This window comes from Planococcus citri, chromosome 2 (genome assembly GCF_950023065.1).
Source record: "Planococcus citri chromosome 2, ihPlaCitr1.1, whole genome shotgun sequence".
Taxonomy (NCBI): Eukaryota; Metazoa; Arthropoda; class Insecta; order Hemiptera; family Pseudococcidae; genus Planococcus; species Planococcus citri.
The window spans coordinates 68,504,899-68,524,210 of NC_088678.1; the positions used below are offsets into that span (position 1 = coordinate 68,504,899).

The 19,312-nt window shown below is 34.8% G+C and overlaps 1 protein-coding gene across 3 annotated transcripts in view; it reads right to left on the reverse strand.

Moving 5' to 3' along the window:
* The window catches only part of vvl (ventral veins lacking), a 414,462-nt gene extending 405,973 nt beyond the window's left edge, over positions 1-8,489 (reverse strand). For 2 of the 3 annotated variants that reach the window (XR_010557171.1, XR_010557170.1), the window contains exon 1: positions 5,152-8,489. Coding sequence is in view for 1 of the 3 variants with exons in the window: in XM_065352597.1 (XP_065208669.1) it covers positions 6,676-7,986 (1,311 nt within the window). In the remaining 2 variants the exon portion in view is untranslated. Of the gene's footprint in view, positions 1-4,605 lie in introns of those variants that run through there. The other variant, XM_065352597.1, reaches the window with a different exon arrangement.
* Positions 8,490-19,312: the final 10,823 nt, after the last annotated feature.

Genomic DNA, 19,312 nt, shown 5'->3' on the forward strand with positions numbered 1-19,312 from the left:
AGCTGTGTATTGCGTACAATCCACCCTATAGCTCGGGGCCAGCGAATGGCAAGTGCAGCCGAGTGTATGATTCACAAATTCACGTGTGTTTATATCATTAACATAAATACGTACACCTTGGAACGTAGATAGATACCTAGAAAATGTGGTATGCTCGCGTTCACCTTTACACACTCACAATATAATAACATCATCACTCGATATTGTAATGAATTTCAACCCATCATCGGCCAACTAGAAGCGATAATAGTTGCATTTTTGCCCCACAACACCTTGCTCTCAACTCTCAAGAGCATATAAACCTGCACCCAAGTATGTACTACGCGGTTATTGACGCCATCCATCGAAATATCATCTTGTTTTTCCAAACAGTGCTCGAAATCCGATCAAAAACCCCCCCAAAGGGAGGAGGTGATCAATGAACCCACACATGGATGAAACTGTATTAATTGAATCGCCCCCTCTTCAAATGCGAAAAAAATCACGAGAGGTTATTTTTTTTATTTAGTAGGTCGTCGGTCGCCTCGCGTATTCTTTCTCATCATCAAATAACGCAAACCCACAATAACAAATTGCACCAAGTACTCGTACTTCGTCGGTCTTGGTATTATGAATAGAATAGCGATGGAAAAAAAAAAGAAGAAAAGGAGAAAGAAATAGAAAAAGGATTAACTTGCGACTGCGAATGGTTTAGATGTAAATAAATGCTACCTGAGAGCATTATATAGCATTGATTAGATCATGTGGAACTTGATACATGCGAAAAATAGTGTAATAATCTGATATTACCTACCATTGTTATGTACTCTGTGAGCGTATGTGTGTTGTCGATGTCGATATTATTATTATTGTTGGTGTAATTGTTGTTGTTGTTGTTGTTGTTGTTGTGGTAGTGATGTGTATAGAAATTATTTTAGAGATGATTTAAAATGTGGTATTTTTTACTTGTATCCTATACCTATAATAATAATTATGAGATGAATCGAGTTAAATACATTTTTATTTGAAATGAATTTACTGAGAGAATCAAATGAATTTTTTTTCGACAAAAATTCAAACTTCGAAAATTAATTATTTTTAAAAAAAAAGTTTAGTGGAATATTTTTGACAAATTTTGTCCAGAAAACTGATTTCATTCAATTGTTGAAAAGCCTCATCAACCCTTCAACGCTCTAGAGAGAAGTTCAGCCGATGGATTTCCAGAATTTTCATGAGAGAAGTTGTAACTCAACAATCAGATTGTGATATTTGATGAATTTGAAGAACCACTCATTTTGGAAATATTTTCCTCAATTTTTTACAAACGATTAAGTTGGATTTCCTCAGCCAAATTTACAGATGCAGATGGAAACAAGGAACCAAGTTGTTAAAAATTTATTGTAAAATTTTATCACCTGAAAATTTTTTAGGTTGTTCATCTCAATTTTCTCCTGAGATTCGCAAAGGAAGAATTTAATGCTTCAAAACACAAAATTTCATTTCCTTGTTCCAACAACTTCGACAGCTCACAAAAGGGAAAATTTTTACACGTCAACAAAGTAGGAATAAAATTGAGCAAAATAATGCAGAAGTTTCAAATATTGATCAAATTTTATTTTGAAATTCCAAATTCAATTTCAAAAAAAAAAAATGTGAAAATCATAATTTTTCAGAATGTTTGAGGTCCATTAGTACAACAGCCGATTAAATTTAAACGGCCCGTCAACGCTTGGTTGCGCATAAATTTTGAATCAAAATTTATGCGCAACCAAGCGTTGACGGACTGTTCAACTATAATCGGCTGTTGTAATAGTGGACCTTAATCAACAGAACTTTTATGGTTTTGAATTTGAAAAAATTTCTGTTTCAATTAGAATAACATTTTTTGCAAGGAGAAAATGCGTGAAGCTTCTGAAAATTGGTTTAAATTTCAAATTGAGATGTAAGTTCCTCACTTCAATGCAAGCTTGAAATTATAAACACCCTAAAAAAATTGAGAAATTACTTATTATTTTTTTGAAAAATTCAATTCCAAAAAGAAATTATATAAAATAAGATCGAAAATTGTACTTATTTTCCATACAAATCCAGGAGACTTTTAAAATGAAAATTTTTTTCTGTTGAAAAATTCTGATGCTGCATAGAAAAAAGCATCAGTTTTCATAGTTCAACTGAATTACCTAAAATTCCAAAATGAAATTTGATCAAAATCGAAAACTCCGGCGGCGTTATTCTACCTTCTTTTATTCCAATTTTGTTGGGATGTAAAAATTCCCCTTTCTGAGCTGTCGAAGGTGTCAGAAAAAAAGGGTTGAAAAATTGTCTTTCGGAGCATTGAATTTTTCCTTTGCTGGTCTCATAAAAAAATTCAAAAAAATGACCAGTTGATGAAATTTTGCAGAAAACTATCAACTTGCATTTTTGTTTCCGTCTGGATTAGTAAATTTGGCTTTGAAAATCAACACAATCGTTTATATAAAATTGAGAAAAAATTCACAATTTTCAAAATACCTAAGTAATTGTTCAAATTCAATACCTATCACAGTCTGATTGTTCAGTCCAACTTTTCTCGTCAAAATTCTGGAAATTTGTTCGGGTAGAACTTCTCTTAGACGTCGGAGAGTTGAGACAAATTTTCATATTTCTCAACAATTTAAAGCCCATTATTCCCTCCAATTTTCAAATTAATTTCAATTAAAATGATCATCATTTTTATTAATTTAGACTATTTGAGATTATCTATATTTCCTATATTATTTAAAAAGGATCGCTTGAGCTTCAGAATTCCTCTAAAATTTCTTGAAACATAAAAATTTAATTTTTCATTCATTTATTCATTTTTTTGGAGAATAAATTTGCAGAATACAACACCTTAAAATTTAAAAAAAAATTGCTACCAAAATGCATTGTTTTTGAAAAAAAAAAATTCCACTATAGGTAAGTAACCATTATTTCAAAATTCCAAATTTTAAAGATAACACTTGAAGGCTCGCAAATTTATTTTTCGATCCGAGTCAACAAAATTCGCACAATAATATACCTAGCATTACTTTCAACTTTCAATAAATAGTTAGTAAAATGATCCAGAATTCAAATTTTTTGCACTTCGAAAGATCATTTTACTCGATACCTATTTTGAAAAAAATCAAGAATTCCTTATCATAAAAATATTTCAATTTCTGTCCCAAAAAATTCGAACAATTTGGCACCAATTTTCAAACAAAAAAAAATTGATTTTCCTTCTCAAAAGTTGCAATTTTCAAAAAAAAAACATTCGATTAAAAATATAAATCATTTTTCAAAAAATAAAAACAAAATACAACTAAAATTTTCCGAAATTTGATCCCTGAGGGTAAAAAATCATCACAACGACGAATAATAAGTCTTCATCTAACTTGCAACAGGCCTAGGTTCATAAATATCCAAACCTCTAATAAAATTGTGAAAAATACCTCCACATAGTTCACCATAATAAAATGTAATCGGCATTTTGCAAACAAATGCTCATCTTCTTCTTTGAAATCACTTCAAATTATAAAAATAAAATCATCGTTCTTTACCTAATAACCTCAGAAAAAAAATCATTTCACGTCTCATTCGAATTTTCCACTCGCTATACAGTCAGACAAGCGAATTTACTAATTTTAAAATTAAAAAAGCTTAGCTTTCCACTCAAAACACACAATACATAAAAAATCACGTAGTCGTTTCCACAAACTCTCGTATACGATAAACAAAATAAATTCACTTCGTCTACATTCGTAAAAATACCCCTAAAATCGTCGTAAAATCGCAGCCATCCGGCGATATTTCCATCCAGAACCCTCGTCACAATTAAATTCACGCGTAAAACACTTCGTACAAAAATATTTCGTCAATACGACCCCTTAATTCGACTTGGAAAAAATCTACTTTCCATTACAAAAATTGGCAATTCGACTTGGAAAAAAAATCCGATGCAAAAGTTTCCATAAACTCGAACTTTCGATGGAAAAATACCGCAAAAAAATTGACGAATCGAGTAAAAGTACACGATTTTCCTCTGGTGGAATTTTCCATTATCGTGGTTTCATGTATAAGCTCACTAGATAAAAATACAACCAATGAAAAATGGAAGGATTTTTTCAAACGACTTTTTCGCGTTGTAAACAATTTTTTTTTTGTTGAAACGAAACAAGCGATTTTATTGGCGCGAAAAACGTAGCGAAATTTTCAACATGGTGGATTTATTTAATTTTCGACAAAGTGAGCGAATTTTTTTTTTCAACGTTAAAGAAAAAGCAACGTCGACGATTTGGATTTTTTTTTCAAAGAGGTATCAAATTTTCAAAATTTTTGCTCGAAAAAGGGAGCCACATTTTTTCAAATTTTTGACATATTTTTTCGCACTAAAATTTGACACATTTTCACAACTTGAAAAATTCCAAAATCCAAAAATCATTACAATAAAAAATATAAAATACCGAACACAACGAAAAAAAAATTCATCGAGCAACTTGAGATACTCGAAGCTCAGATCATTACACCTTCTTCGATAAACCGATTTCTCCACAAAATAAACCCCTATCTTCTTCTCCACCCTTTCACGCCTTTTTTCGATTAAAAAATAAACTCACAAAAGCGGTATAAAATTTTGCAAATTATTTATTAAATTTTATACGTTTTCTTCTATATGACTAATTTAATCACAGCGTTGGTATCACTATTCTTTAAATAAAACTTTACATTTAAGAAAGGAAAAAAAAATCGTCATATATATCGTAAGTTTATACTCTATTTTCACAACTTAACGTGTACCAGGTAAATACTCTCTTTACACATGCGGACATAAAAATTGGCGCGGGAATTACTTTTTAGTCATAAATACTCGACCATTATTAAACAAGAATAAAAAGGAGAAAAAAAAATTCTCAAAGAGGCGATAAAACTAAGAAACAAAACATAACAAATCAACAGAGAACAAAAAAAAAAAAAGAAAAATAAAAAGAAAAAAAAACGTAAATCGGTCACATTGTGACTCACACAACAATAAGCAAAAAATTGGTCATGATTCGGTGGGTTCAAGTCGCGCAAATATATTTTTCTCATTATAGACCAGGCACATAAGGGAGGGCCCCTAATATACGTATACGAGCGAGCAAATAGGTAAAATAAGGCAAAAAATTCTCTTACCTTAGAGTAAACTCGCAAAAGCCAGGCTCTGGACCGTTGTCGTCGTGTCCATTGAGATCTCGACCATCATCGAAGGGCATGCAAAACACGTAGACGTATAGTTATTCTGCCAATCGAGAGAGATGAAAAATCAATCCGTCAGCCTTTTAAATCATCGTTGCAGTTTATTTATCCATCGTCGCGATAACAATGCCGCCTCATAATATGTATATAAAGTTGCATACATTAATACACCGAACGATGAACAGTTGAAAAATCAAAACCGCCTTTGCCTTGTTTTTTTTTTCTTTCAATTTGGTCGATGCTCTCGCTGAGATGCAGTGTACTAATAATGTAGGTCTCGATGTTATTTTTTTTTTCATTTCTCGAACCCATATGTGGTCCGAATCTTTCATTATTTGCTCGCCAGCTCGTATATACGTATTTTTATAGGTACACAACGACATCGTGTAGCTCTACAGCTAACAATTCCTTCCTTTTTTTCGCAGGTTTTACATTCCCACACTTGCAGAAGCAGCCCAACGTGCCTCTACTTTTGTTTACTTTAAAGGTATGTTATTTTTTCCAAAGTCGTTGTTAAACCGAAAAAAAAAAAAAATACAGACAGAGAAAAATGGGACAAGGGGGACGCGCGAAACGAATCACGACGAGAATCAAACGCGACATAACCAATTTTAGGTCAAAAAAATCGAAAAAAAAAATTCTTAAATCTAACCAAAAAAAAAAAGAAAAAAAAAGATTTACATATTGAAAAAAAAACGGAAACAAAAACCTAACCATAATACGGGCCACATAACTAAAAAAAAGAAAAAAAAATACGAGAAAAAAACAACGTAATTCCCATAATAACAGTTACTTTACAATTTGTTCAATGTACAATTTTATATACGAAACATTATACAAAAAAAAGAAAAAAAATAGGGGCGAAAAAAAAAGAAAGAAAAAAAATCGTAAAAACAAATTACCACAGTTAAGTCAGGCCGGGAAAGGCCGAATAAAAATTTATACAAGTTTTTTTTTTCAAAGTGAAATTTTTCGATAAGTAAAGCCCTACAGTGGGAAATTGAAACACGTTTAGTAGATTTCCAAAACAACTCCTTGGATATTAAAAAAAGATGGTAGTTTTTAATTCCTATACGATGAAATGACACGAAATTTGTACTGCAAAATTGCGATGTTGGTCGAATCTACGTTTGGTATCGCGTAGATGATGAAAAATCGACGATCGAATCGAATCTGGTATTGTATAAATTGGCGTATCGACTACTGGTAGTGGTCGTCACCGATGCTCAAGCCAATTTGGCTGGAGATGTCATTTTCACACATCTCTCGGCTCAGCGTTTCAGCAATCAGCAATCATGCGTTGATTTCGTATCATGATATCGTTATTAGATGGTATATGAGATGCGATGTTGAGAAGAAGAAAAGTATTACCTAAGATAGGCAATATTTTCATAAATAATTCAATTCTTCTTGCATCTTGGAGATAGTTCTGGAGTGTTCAACATCCCACTGGGCTAAACGTTAATGAGCCGCGAGCGAATGATGCGGCGCCATCGTCTGAGGACTGAGCAGGGGCGTAGGACTATGCGAAGACGAATGATGACCCATAGGAGATCCGTGCATATCTTGGTGATGGTATCCGTGATGAAGTCCGTGCGGACCTCCGGGAGGTAACGTACCGTCCATCATGCCGTCGGGAGGTCCTCCCAGGGTATTCGGAGGCGTCATTCGTTTCTCTTTCTGCCTTCGATTGCAGAACCATACCCTGACTACCTCCTTCTCGAGCTGTAAGCTGTCGGCCAGCGAGGTGATCTCCTGAGCCGATGGTTTGGGTTGTTTGTGGAAATGCTGCTCGAGGGCGCCTTTGACCGACACCTCGATCGAGGTGCGTTTTTTACGTTTACGACCCTGCGCTGCGATTTTATCGATACTGGTCGGCGATCCGGTGGTGGAGTCGGCCTCTTCGAGCCACTTCTGCAGCAGCGGTTTCAGCTTACACATATTTTTAAAGCTTAGTTGAAGCGCTTCGAATCTACAAATGGTAGTCTGCGAGAAAACGTTACCGTACAAGGTACCTAGGGCCAGGCCGACGTCGGCCTGGGTGAAGCCTAGCTTAATCCTTCGCTGTTTGAATTGCTTGGCGAAAGCTTCGAGATCATCGGAGGTAGGAGCGTCTTCTTCGCCGCCGGATGGCACATCGGGATGCTGACTTGACGGATACGAAGGACTATGATTTTGCATATCTCTAAGCGTAGGATGCAGCTGCGGACTGGTCTGATGGTGATGCGTTAGCAGTCCGTTCATCGCGTGATAAGCGCTATGATGCTGGAGCGGCGACGCGGCGCCGTTATTCGTCGACAGGCCGTAATGAGCGGTAGGCATATGCCAAGGATGCGGCGAAGCTGTGCCCGTCTGTTGGTGCGACGGAGGCCCTCGATGCATATCCGGATGCTTGGCGATCTCCAAGCTCGTCTGGTGCGGATGATGGTGATGCGAATGGTGTCCGTGCAGACCGGCCATCGACCAGTCGGGGGCCCCGTGCTGGACGCTCAGCCACGGATTATGCGTCGTCGGCAAAGGCACCGGATGACCGTTGGGCGACGGCGACGAAGGCAGCTGGTGATGATGATGGTGATGGTGATGGTGTTGGCCGCTCGACAGGTACTTCATCTCGTTATCGGCGATAGATCGGGGCGACGGACTAGTATGGTATCCGCCTATGGACGCGTTCACATTAACTATATTCATACCGCCGAGCACGTTTCCGTCCAAATCGGACGACACCGCTGAACTGACCGACGGCATGTACGACGCGGTTGTCGCCAAAGCCATTGCGTCGTCCACCTCGCGCGACACCACAATATTTCACGCGTTTGATCCACAATACCGACCGAATTTTCAACAAACCAAATCTTAAGTACTAAAAACCAACAAAAAAAACACGAACAAATTATATCGCAAATTCTCGCGCCGAAAAAATCTGCCTCTATAATACAAATCGGCCGCGTCTCAAATTTAAAAAAAAAAAAAAACACCTATTTAACGCCGACAATATTATTATTACGATAATTAACGCATTTACAACTCAGTGCGGCGGGCGACATAAGAGCAATTAAAAAAAAAAAAAACTAAACCAAATTCGCGAAAAAAAATAATCACCCCCTCGCGCACTTATACGACACTATGATCTGAATTGTAAACATCGAAAACCGATTGTAGAACTCATGTGTTATGCATGTCGAAGCAACTTGCAACTACTGCCTTGTAGACTAACTACACTAGCGAGCCGAGTTCCTAACTCACTCGTTCACCTCCCTCCCGGCCAAACACACCGGATTGGCGAACAAACTACTATTGTAGCCGACTAGTGACGTAGACGAGAAAAAGACCTGCCATTGGTGCTTTTCCAAGCACCTCCCAGCAGTCAGCTGTCTTCGGAGGGGAAACTATAGTAAACACGAGTAGTCAAGGCAACGGCACGCCGCTTCTCGCCAGCACGCACTGAACACGCTTCGACTGTTCCGTACAACACACTATAGTCCCTCGGAATCTCACGACTGCAACCTTTCTGTATCTATCTACAATACAGTGACCGCCGAACGCTACCATTCACACGGCGAAATCTTACTTACTATTAGGCGATAGATTTTGGAGTTCTTTGAATCGCTACTGTTCATAAGGAAACGAAGCCCCACAGCCCACATGATATGAAACTTGAACTGGTGGAAAGAGGACTTCAAAAAATACCCATTTGAACCTAATTTTCACCTGCAGCTCGAGTTCATTTTTTGGTTTTTGGCGAAAATTTCAAGTTTTGAGTACACAGGTAAAGCTATTTCACTCAGAAAATGGGAAAAAATTACGAATCAAACAGTCTTATTGACAGTTTAGCGACTCTCGTAGTCTAAAAATTACGAAAAATATTGATCTTTTGTCCACTTAATTTTCAAGTTTTCCACAAAACTCAGGCTTTTTAATTAAATTTTACTCGTATTTTCAATCACCGATTTGCCTTGGGCCATTTTTTTTTTACCTCGTTGGAAAAATCTGACGTCATATTCGATATTTTAAAATTTTGGAGAAACCGAAAATTGTGCTGGAGGTTTCAGAATCGTCCAAAATGGCGCAATCGATTATTGGGGCGGGGGGGGGGGGGTGATACTAGACAAGATGCTGAAAGTCATTCGAGTAAATTTTGAAAATTTCTTCACTAATGGAAAATTTTCGATTTTTTGAATTTTTTCCTCAATATTGGTAAAAAACCATAATTCGAGGTGTTCGTCTGGAAATCCTCTCAACTCGATTTTCTGCTGCTCAAATTAATTTTCAGACTTTCTGGAGAAATTCTATAAAATACCGAAGAAATTGGAAATTGCGTTCGAGGCTTCAAAAATGATTGAAATGGTAAGATTTACAGTTGAGAAAATTTGACATCAATTTCACGTCTTATTTTCACCGTTTTTAAAACACGAATCGCCGGAAATGGTCAATTTTGGATTTTCGAAAATTCCTCGAAAATCGAAAAATTGCAATTTAAGCACTAGAAAGTTTTGTTATGAGAGTTTTAGACTCAGTTTCTTCCAGTAATTAATTCACATCAGAAGGATTTCAAAAATTTTCTAAAAAATTTTCATCCTCGCCAAGTTTATTTTTTCATATTATTTTTTCAAAAATTCTACTGAAATAGGGAGTGATTTTTTTCACTCTCGTCGTATTTTTTTTTCAAAAAACATTTACTTATAGGTACTTAGATTAACTAAAAAATTGTCTGATGTTAAGATCGATGATTATTAGAAGAAAAAAATGTTCATTTTATACCCAGCATTTCAATTGAACTACAAGTATTTTTGGAATCTTTTCTCAACGAGTTGAAAAGAAAGTGCGGGTATACCTAAAGCAGACAACGCAACGTGTTGAAGGGATGAGGTAGGATGTTTTTTAAATGAGAATGCTTGTTTTGTTCGAAAAATACCTCGTATTTCTTGTCTTTTACTGGATAGGTAAGTAAACAAAACTTGAAACTTTTGCCAAAAATCGAGAGATAAACTTGAGCGACTGAAAATTGGTGGGAGGGGGGGGGGGTTGTTTAGGTGCTCTTTCCACCAGTCTAAATTCCATTCCAATTGGAGATTATCACGTGGGGGGGTTCCCCTTGTCAGTTCTAAGTGTATTCTGTAAAGAACCACCAATAGGTATTCATTTAAATACTCAGCACCTCAGCACACATTATTTTTCACTATAGGTACATTCAAACTTCAAAGTGTAATTTAGAAAATATGGCTCAATTTGAGTATTATTCCAGCAAGAGTGAGTGTATATTGGAACAAAAATTATGCATAATTTAAACTTTTGAACCACCTCGAGGACCTTAAAAATTACATTTTTCCAAACCAATTTCGAAAATACAGGTTTATTTTTAGAACCATTCCAACCTGGAAAAAATGTTCATTTTCTGTAGCACAAAGTTACGTCTTCTGAGGGTGGTGGGGGGGGGGATATTTCGCGATATTTTCCCTTCACTTTTGAATCACATTTTCATGGTTTTTTCATCATTCAAATTTAAATTTTCAAACATAAACCCAGATAAAACTAAAATGCGCCACTTTTTAGAGAAAAAAAAAACAGTTTTTTTTACAGTGACAGTAAAAATGCAATTAGGCAAATTTTTATCATTTATAAAAAATTTGGGTCAAATGATCGTCAACCTCTTGAATTTTAATACCAGGGTGTCTAACAAAATTTCAAAATGAAAAAAAAAAGACTTAGAAAGGACTTTTAGTAGGACTTTCAGCAGGTCATTTTTCGAGCACTTATGGAATTTTTGAGGTGTGGGGGGGGGGTCAACATTTTTTTCAAGGTGGCAGGTTCAAAATTTTAATTCAAGTTTTTAGCCAAAGGAATTTTAGCAAGACTTTTAACAGGACAGTTTTTGAACACTTGGGAATTTTTAAGAGGGGAGGGGACGGGCGAGATTTCTCCTTCAAGTTCGGAATTTATTATTAATTAAGGAAAAGAGAAACAAACTGGCCCTGGCGAAGCGAGGGCGAAAGCTCTCAAAAATTAGAAGGTATTTTGGGAGATACAAAAAATTATGTTATCTTGTGTGATGAGTTACTAAGTACTTAGTACATACATCACTTTGCTTAAAAATTTTGAAATTCGAATAGGTAATTATTTTTTTTGAAAATTTGAAATCTGAAAAAGAAAAGCTACCGGACCCGTGCAAGCGAGGGCAGAAGTCCTCTAAAATCATCATTTGGAGTTCGAGAGATACAAAAAACGATGTTTGTATGTGTGACAAATTATTCGTGTTTTGCTTCAAAATTTTAAAATTTGAATTATGATTTTTTTTTGAAAATTTAAAACTGGAAAAAGAAAGGCTAACGGGCCCGAGCGAAGCGAGGGCAAAAGCTTTAAAAATTCAGCATTTTGAGAGGTATGAAAACGATGTTTTTTTGTGTAATAAGCTGCCTATATTTTGCTACAAAATCCTAAAATGTTAAATAATGAATTGATGATACAACACCTCAATTTAAAAAAAAGAAGAAAAAGAAAAAATTCAAACTTGAAAAAAGAAAGCAAACAAACCCGAGTGAAGCAAGTCCAAAAGTTTTGATTTCAAAATTTCATGTTTTGCTGAGAAGTAAAAAAAATCTGTAGGGAAGGAGGAGTTTATTTTTCTGATTCAAACTTTGAACATTTCTTGAATTTCAACAATAAGTCACTTACATGGAAAAAGAAGAGCAAATAGCCCGAGCGAAGCGAGGGCAGAAGCTCACAAAAATGTGTGATTCAAGTACTAAAAAAGTCGACAAATGAGCCCTCTTCTACAAGTTCAAAATTCCGGAAAAAAGGGGAAAAAATTGAAAATTTGAAAAAAGTCATTTTGAAAAAAAAGGACTTTTGGATAAAATTGTTGAAAAAAAAGGACACTAAAAGGACAAAAAGGTGTCATAGGCCAAAAAAAAAGACTTTTATAGGATAAATAGGAGTGTTAGACACCCTGAATACCATCTCCGAGACGCTGATCTGTGTGAAGCTGACTTTTAAAAACAAGAAAAAAATTCAGCTGACTTTTTGACATTATGCCAGATTTTTAAAAACTAATAAGACAATGAACATTCATCAACTTTTAGAGACACTGACTTTTGAAAATTTTTAATATTTGGCTCAACATTTCCATTTTTCAATCATTTTTCGGCAGTAAGATCGAAAAAGTCGATACCAAAAGGTGCAAAAACACTAATTTTCAAAATTTTTGGGGGCATTAACCCTCTCCCCGTGAGAAACATGTCTTTCGTAGCCCAAATAGCAATAAGAATATTCATTTCAATTTTTCAGTCAACGAAAGTCTTGAATTGGGCAAATTTTCATAATTTAAAAAAATTTGAGGCCCTTGAACCCCCTCCCCCTTTTCTCATTTCTCGAAGTAGGCTCCAACGGATCAAAATTACTCTCAGGTGTGATGTTGACCTTACACGGATGCTCAAAGAGACCTCAGCTCCTCCCCTGGAAATCCCAAATTTTTTGATATTTTTTAAAAAGTATCATCTCTTTGCTTTGCATGGGGTTTCCACGCTTGGAAATTTCAAATTGTAAAAAAAACTTTAAAAAAACGTCAACTGAAAATGGTGAAAAAATACAAATAACCATTGTAAATTCCCTTTAGGAGACATAACTTTGTGACCAAGAACACAAATTTTTCTTCAAAGGAATAAAATGACCAAAAACACAGGAAGGATTGGAGGGTAAGAAGTCAAAAATTCCTGGGGAACTTTTTCTTTTCAAGGGACATTATTTGAAGTTATTAAAAAGAAAATTTAAATGGGGGCCGATTTCAAATATCTATTTCGCTCGACCCTTCAGTAAACTTCAAAAACTGTCGCAGACAGCATTATGTAAAAGATCTAAGAAAACCTTGTAACGACTCTTATAGATTTTACTCGCAGTAATATAATATACATAAAAAGAGTAGGCTCGTTGCAATACACACGAATGCTCCTTGCAAGACCAAACACCTGCCCTCTACCCTTTCACCCAAACGAGAAAAAAAACGAACCAAACCTCCGAAAAGCTCCTAGGCGTCGAAGCTTTCCGACTATAGGCCTATGCTTAATATAGCACGCATCGAATTCGACGGAAAAGAACATAAGCCGAGAGCGAACAAAGTTTAAATCCCGACTAGATAGAAATCGGCGTAAAGTTTAATCCTGTCGTCGTTGAAAATGACTTAAACGATGATTAAAGTTGTTGAAAAACGAGATGAAAATCTTATAGTAACCTTGACGAAACGAAATAAGAATCAAAATTTATCCACGCCAGATATCCATCTTCCAATACTCGCGGCTGCAACTTTTTTTAAAACCATCAGTCTCTAACTGCGGCTGTTACGAGTAGTTGTTACGTTACACTACTGTTACAGTATGCTAAAATGTCACAAGAAGGAAAAAAAAAAGGTTTACAGTGGCGCCCGAGCCCGAACCAACGTACGGGGAAAGAGAAGGGTAACCGTGTCAGTGGTATTTGCGAATGTGTTTGCGTTGTTAAATAGCGCGCCCGCGTTGATACAGTTGGATCACTTCGGGCTGAGGTGATTTGCATATTCATGTTGAATATATTGTATATTCTTCTTCATCAATTGGTAAACGATTCGTTAAAGGTATTAACAGCCATACCATATGGATAATTTGACGGTGAACCGTTAATAAGCGCGGGGTGTTGGGTAATAATTATTGAAGGAGCCGGAGAGAGTGTTGGAGTTTTTTGAACATTTTTTTGTGTGACATGGGTTGTACATAGCTATGTTGTAATTGAGCTGATGAATAAGTTTGATGAATAATATTGAGGTATAAGTGAGACTTGTATAATCTACATGTATGTACTTTTGCGCTATTCGAAAGTTTTTTCAACGTGTTCGAACCCCCCCCCCCCTCCCACAGACAAAAACTTTCCCAAAAGATCATTTGAGTAAAAATGGTCCAATTTTTCATTTTTTTAGTTTTTTCCATACATTCGACAAACTGTGTGCCTTGGCAAAAATCTGATGACTTTCTTAATTCTCTATAACTTTTGTCCCACGCAATTTTATCCTGAAACGATTAGTTTTCAAAATGCACTCTCTTGAAATTGAAGTAGCTTCTCATTTCAGTAGAAATGATGATGTAAAATGATCGACATCTCGTACATTCGGATTTTTGCGATATTCTGAATATTTTTGACCGTTTTTTGCGACATTTTAATGATTTTTTCAAGGAAGTGTTGCAAAATTTTGCTCAAATAATGATGATTTTTTCATAGTAATTTTCAATTGTAAAATCTATTTAACAATAATTTCAATTACACTTTGACAAATTATCATTCAATTTTTAAAATATTTGATTGATTTTCGGTAATTTTCAACAATCTAAAAAATACATATAAAATTTCACCAAAATTTTGCAAGGGTTTTTGGGTTTAAACCCCCCCCCCCTTCTTATTTCTGATGAAAATTAGAAGTTTAGTAAAATATACAAAAATAACAGTTTTTTCGTTTGAATAGTAATTTTTTACCTCTATTTTAATAAAATAGCCACAGCTTTCGATTTTTCATGCTCAAAAATCGGTTTTACCACCCCCGTTCCCATCACAAATTGTAATCTGAAAAATGCATGTAAGATTTCACCTACATTTCGCAACGGTTTTCGAATTCAGTCCCCCTCCCCCTGCTCCTTATTTCTAGCGAAAATGATGAATATAACATAAAAAATGACAGTTTTTTCGTTTTATGAACAAATTTTTCAAAAAAAAAATTCGCTATTCATGGTTGTCAAAAGCTAATGTGGGCCCGGGGCAAATATCATGTTGGTTCCCATTTCGGAAGCAGAAGCTATATTGAGAGTTTTAGGAGGGGGGGGGGGTCGACTGAAAATTTGTCGACTGGTGTGTGCGAAAAATATCAATTTTTCCATTCGAAATACTATTCGTATGACTAATGAAAACTTTTATTTTCATTTTTGGAGGCTTTAAAGGTAAAATTTGTTTAATCTAAAATGAAAAGCAAGTTTGCCCGAGCAAAGTGAGGGGAAAGTTTTCAACAATTTTAATTTAGAGATGTCTGAAAATCCGGTTTTTTTAGGAAGTTAAAACAACGGCGAAAGCTTTTGAATGTATTTTGAGAGGTACAAAAAAAATGTTTTTCTTAATGTGAGGACGAATTTATTTTTTGGATTTTAAAATTTTAGAATTTGAATGATGTTTTTTTGAAGAATGTTGTTTTCAAACAAGAAATCAGAACAGGCCTAAGTGAGGGAAAAAGCTCTTGAAAATTTGTACTTTTAGAGGCATAAAAATTATGGTTTTTTCTGCGAGGAGTTATTTTTTTGGCTTTAAAACTTTATTTTTTTTAGAAATTTCCATCTTCAAAACTTACAATCAATATAACACTCTCTACTGTAATTGACAAAACAGACGTTTAATCAAAAAATGATTCGAAAATTGTGTGGTTATTCAAATCACTTTTTTAAAATCAGTGAATCATTATGGTAAAGCGACTTTTTCTCTAACACATTTTCTCATTTATCTAACGTAAATTTCTCTAAAACACATATTTTCTACTAAAAATTTTGCTAACATTATTTTTACTCTAAAACATCTTTCTCTAAAATATTTCAAAGTATAAAAATTTACCACCTTTGTGTCTGAATTTTTCTGATTATAATTTTTTTTTTCAAGAAAATCCCCTTCCTTGGTCTCTTGCATAGGTCTCCAAAATTGGAAAAAATAAAATAACAGACAACTCTTTTGAAATCAAAAATATCAATCTGATAAATCAAACCAAAAACCTTCTCTGAATACCAAACATCCTCCTCCTCCCTCCCCCTCCTAAATGGCAAAAACTGGGAAAAGGACCGGTTTAGCAGAAATTTTCAAAATGTCCTGCTTTTTGTTAAAATTAAACGCGTTTCTATTGAGTTTCAATTTTAGATTTTGATAAAAAAAGAAAAATTCTGTTTTTTTGTGATTTTTTTCTGTATTAAAATGTATTGCCCATGTTTTGTCACTTTTTTAGTTATTTTTTGGATACTTTTTTGTTTGGGAAACTTTTCATTTTTCGGTCAAAACAATCACAGGTATGGTACTGGCCCCAAACTATAACTTAAACTGAAAACTGTAACTAACAGAAATCAAACTCTCCTCGTCACAAACCGGACTCGATTTGCAACCATTTTTTTTTTCAAAAAATGAGAAGGTTTTTAAATTTGTATAATATGCTTTGTATGGATTTTTTGGATTTTTTCAATCTTCAAAAAAATCAAAGAAAAGTTGTTTGTGATTAATTCGAAGTATCCGGTGCCAATTTTTTAAAAAATGAGGGAAAAAAACACAAAAATTGAAATTTTATCGAAGCAATTAAAATATTTAACTTTGGAATAAAAAGTTGATAGACAATTTTAGCGTACAAAAATAGATCTTTGATAAAATTTTTAATTAAGCAAGTGAATTTTTTTGAAAAATTAAAAAAAAATGTCTGCGGTTTTCAAAGAAAATTTTTATTTTTTGGAAAACGACAACCAGGAGCTTATTTTTTACGCATTTTTTTCTTCTCAGTAACTTTGAATTAGGTAATCAGTAGGGCTAGGATTTTTATGATAATGCTTTTTTTTGTAGCAACACCCTATACGGCATAAATATATTTTCTTTGCGTTTAATTCCATTCTGAGGCGAATGGTGAAAGTTGATAGTGCTTTTTTTTGCTTTTTTTGGGTGTAAATGCTTTAAAATGCTTATTTTGGGCCAAAAAGGCGGAGATTTTGCTTTTTTGGGTCTTTTTTTCGTCATTAGCGCTTTTTTTGGTAAAAAATTGGTAAAATTGAAGAAATTAGTTCCCAAAATACAAAAATTTATCAACGTTTGCACATTTTTGAAAAAAATAAATAATTTTTGAAAAAAGATCAGTTTGAAAAAACAAGGGAGAAAAAACTGAAAAATAACAAATTCAGTTTTCATTTTTCAATTTTTACTTTATTTTTTTTCTAATTTTTAGTTTCAGTTTTTTCCTCTTTTTTTTCATTTTCTTCTTTTCGTTCATTTTGGTTCATGTTGTACATATATTTAAGGGAGGTATCTTGCTGGGTTTGAAAAAACCTTCGTTTTGATATGTAACATGGTCGGATTTGATAGCGCTTTTTTTTTGCTTTTTTCTTACATTTTTAATGCTTTTTTATAGCGCTTAAAACGTGTTTGATAGCGCTTAAAAATCCTAGCCCTAAATCAGAAAACAGATTATACAAAATGCTAATCTCGGGGAACATTTTTTTGGCTAAATTTTGACCCTCAAAATGAACGATTTCCAAGAAAACCAATCTGATCCCTAATGAGGATGAATTCACACCTCAAGTCATCAATAATTTCGGTATCAGACTCAAGAAGTTGAAGTTCCTGAAAAATTTCAACAATTTTTTTCGGTATTATGGTAACTAAGTTCAATCAATATTTTTGTCTATCATTTTCAGTGTTTAAAAATGGGTATTCTAATTCTTATAAGTTTTTCTCTGAGAGCTGAAAAATGAAATGGAGGAAAGAGGGCAGTGACACGATGTACCTTTTCATAATAATTTCCTCTCATCGAGGTCTTCCTCTAGATAGAACATGTACATAGAACATCACATCATATTCCACGTCAATTCCAGTACCCATCAGATCACCCTCCTCCCCCCCCCAACAAAATCAACCTTCCGAACTTGCAACTTAAGGTAGGCAGGTAACTCTTACCCAACCATATCTGATAATCCATTCGCTGTTCGTTATCAGTTATCATGCACTTATCAGCATTCACCATCTTCATCAGCCAACAGAACCCAGCACCAATCTAGCATGATTTCCACATACCTAGAACACACGAAGAAGAAGAAATATAGAAGTGAAAAAAAAATCATCATCGTATTAGCGCAGAAAGGGGAGGGAAAAAATTACACATATTCACATCGTATGTACTTACATCAGTACATCAACACACCGCAACAATTCGTACACGTTAAAGGTACGAGCAGAATACAATAACGGTAATTAAATGGCCTGTACACGTTAAAGTTGGATAAATTAATTAAAGGAAATATACTCGCATAACCCCACAAACAGGTTATCATAGCTAATTAAAATTCTCAAGGATAAACGATGATAAACTATTTGAGTGGTACCTTTCTGTAACAATAATAACACGTCGACTATGAAAAATACAATATGAATTATTGTACAGAGTTACGCGCCCAGCGCCAATGTACGCTACGGTAATTTTCTTAAATGGTTCGCTTATTAACTACTGTTTTCCTTCGTTATACCATAAAACTTTTTTTTCCAACTTTTTTTTTCTCCTTATACCTTCTTCAACCAACATAACTATTATCAAATATATATATCCGCAAAAAATTGAAGAGAAAAAAAGTACGATGATGAAGAGAAAGATAGGATGGTTTTATACGCGAGTAAAGTACATAACTATAGTACATATACCGTGTATCAAGGGTACATAAATAATATTCATTAAACAAATTACACTGGAGCATTTCAACCGCGTGTTAACTCGCCACAAAACGGTGGCGCGGTGGTTAATTCGCGAATTTAAATCGGTCTTTTATTCATTTTAATTGGCACATGCGAATCCTCATTAGTATTTGTCTGCATATACACGTAGAACCCTTGTACCTTATGAACTCTCTCGGTATTAGGAAATTTTATTTTTTTGGCAAACCCATCTCCTAACGCCATCTATCATCAACCCTACGAAACTCCTCTCGCTTCGGGCTAAGATGGCAGCACTTCCCTGAACCATACGAATACGTAAGGGTTGATTCGCGGAAACAAATCCGTTAACCCGCATTAGTAGGTAATTTTTCGCGAATTAGACCGAAAAAAATAGAAAATAAAAAAGCTTTAAAAAAACTCAGCTTCTGGCCGTCAATCACGTTCGAAAAAGGCGACAGAATTTCACAAAAACGTGTCAATTGGCGTAACAAGGGTGTATGGTGATAAGCAGGGGAAGACACACAGCGGGGATGCGGAGCTGAATATCGCAGGTAAGACCCCCTGTGTTTGGGTTCGACACCACTTAACAATACAACAATTTTCTATACATTACCATTAACAACAAAACTCTGGTAGATAAATAAACCGGCAGGGTTAT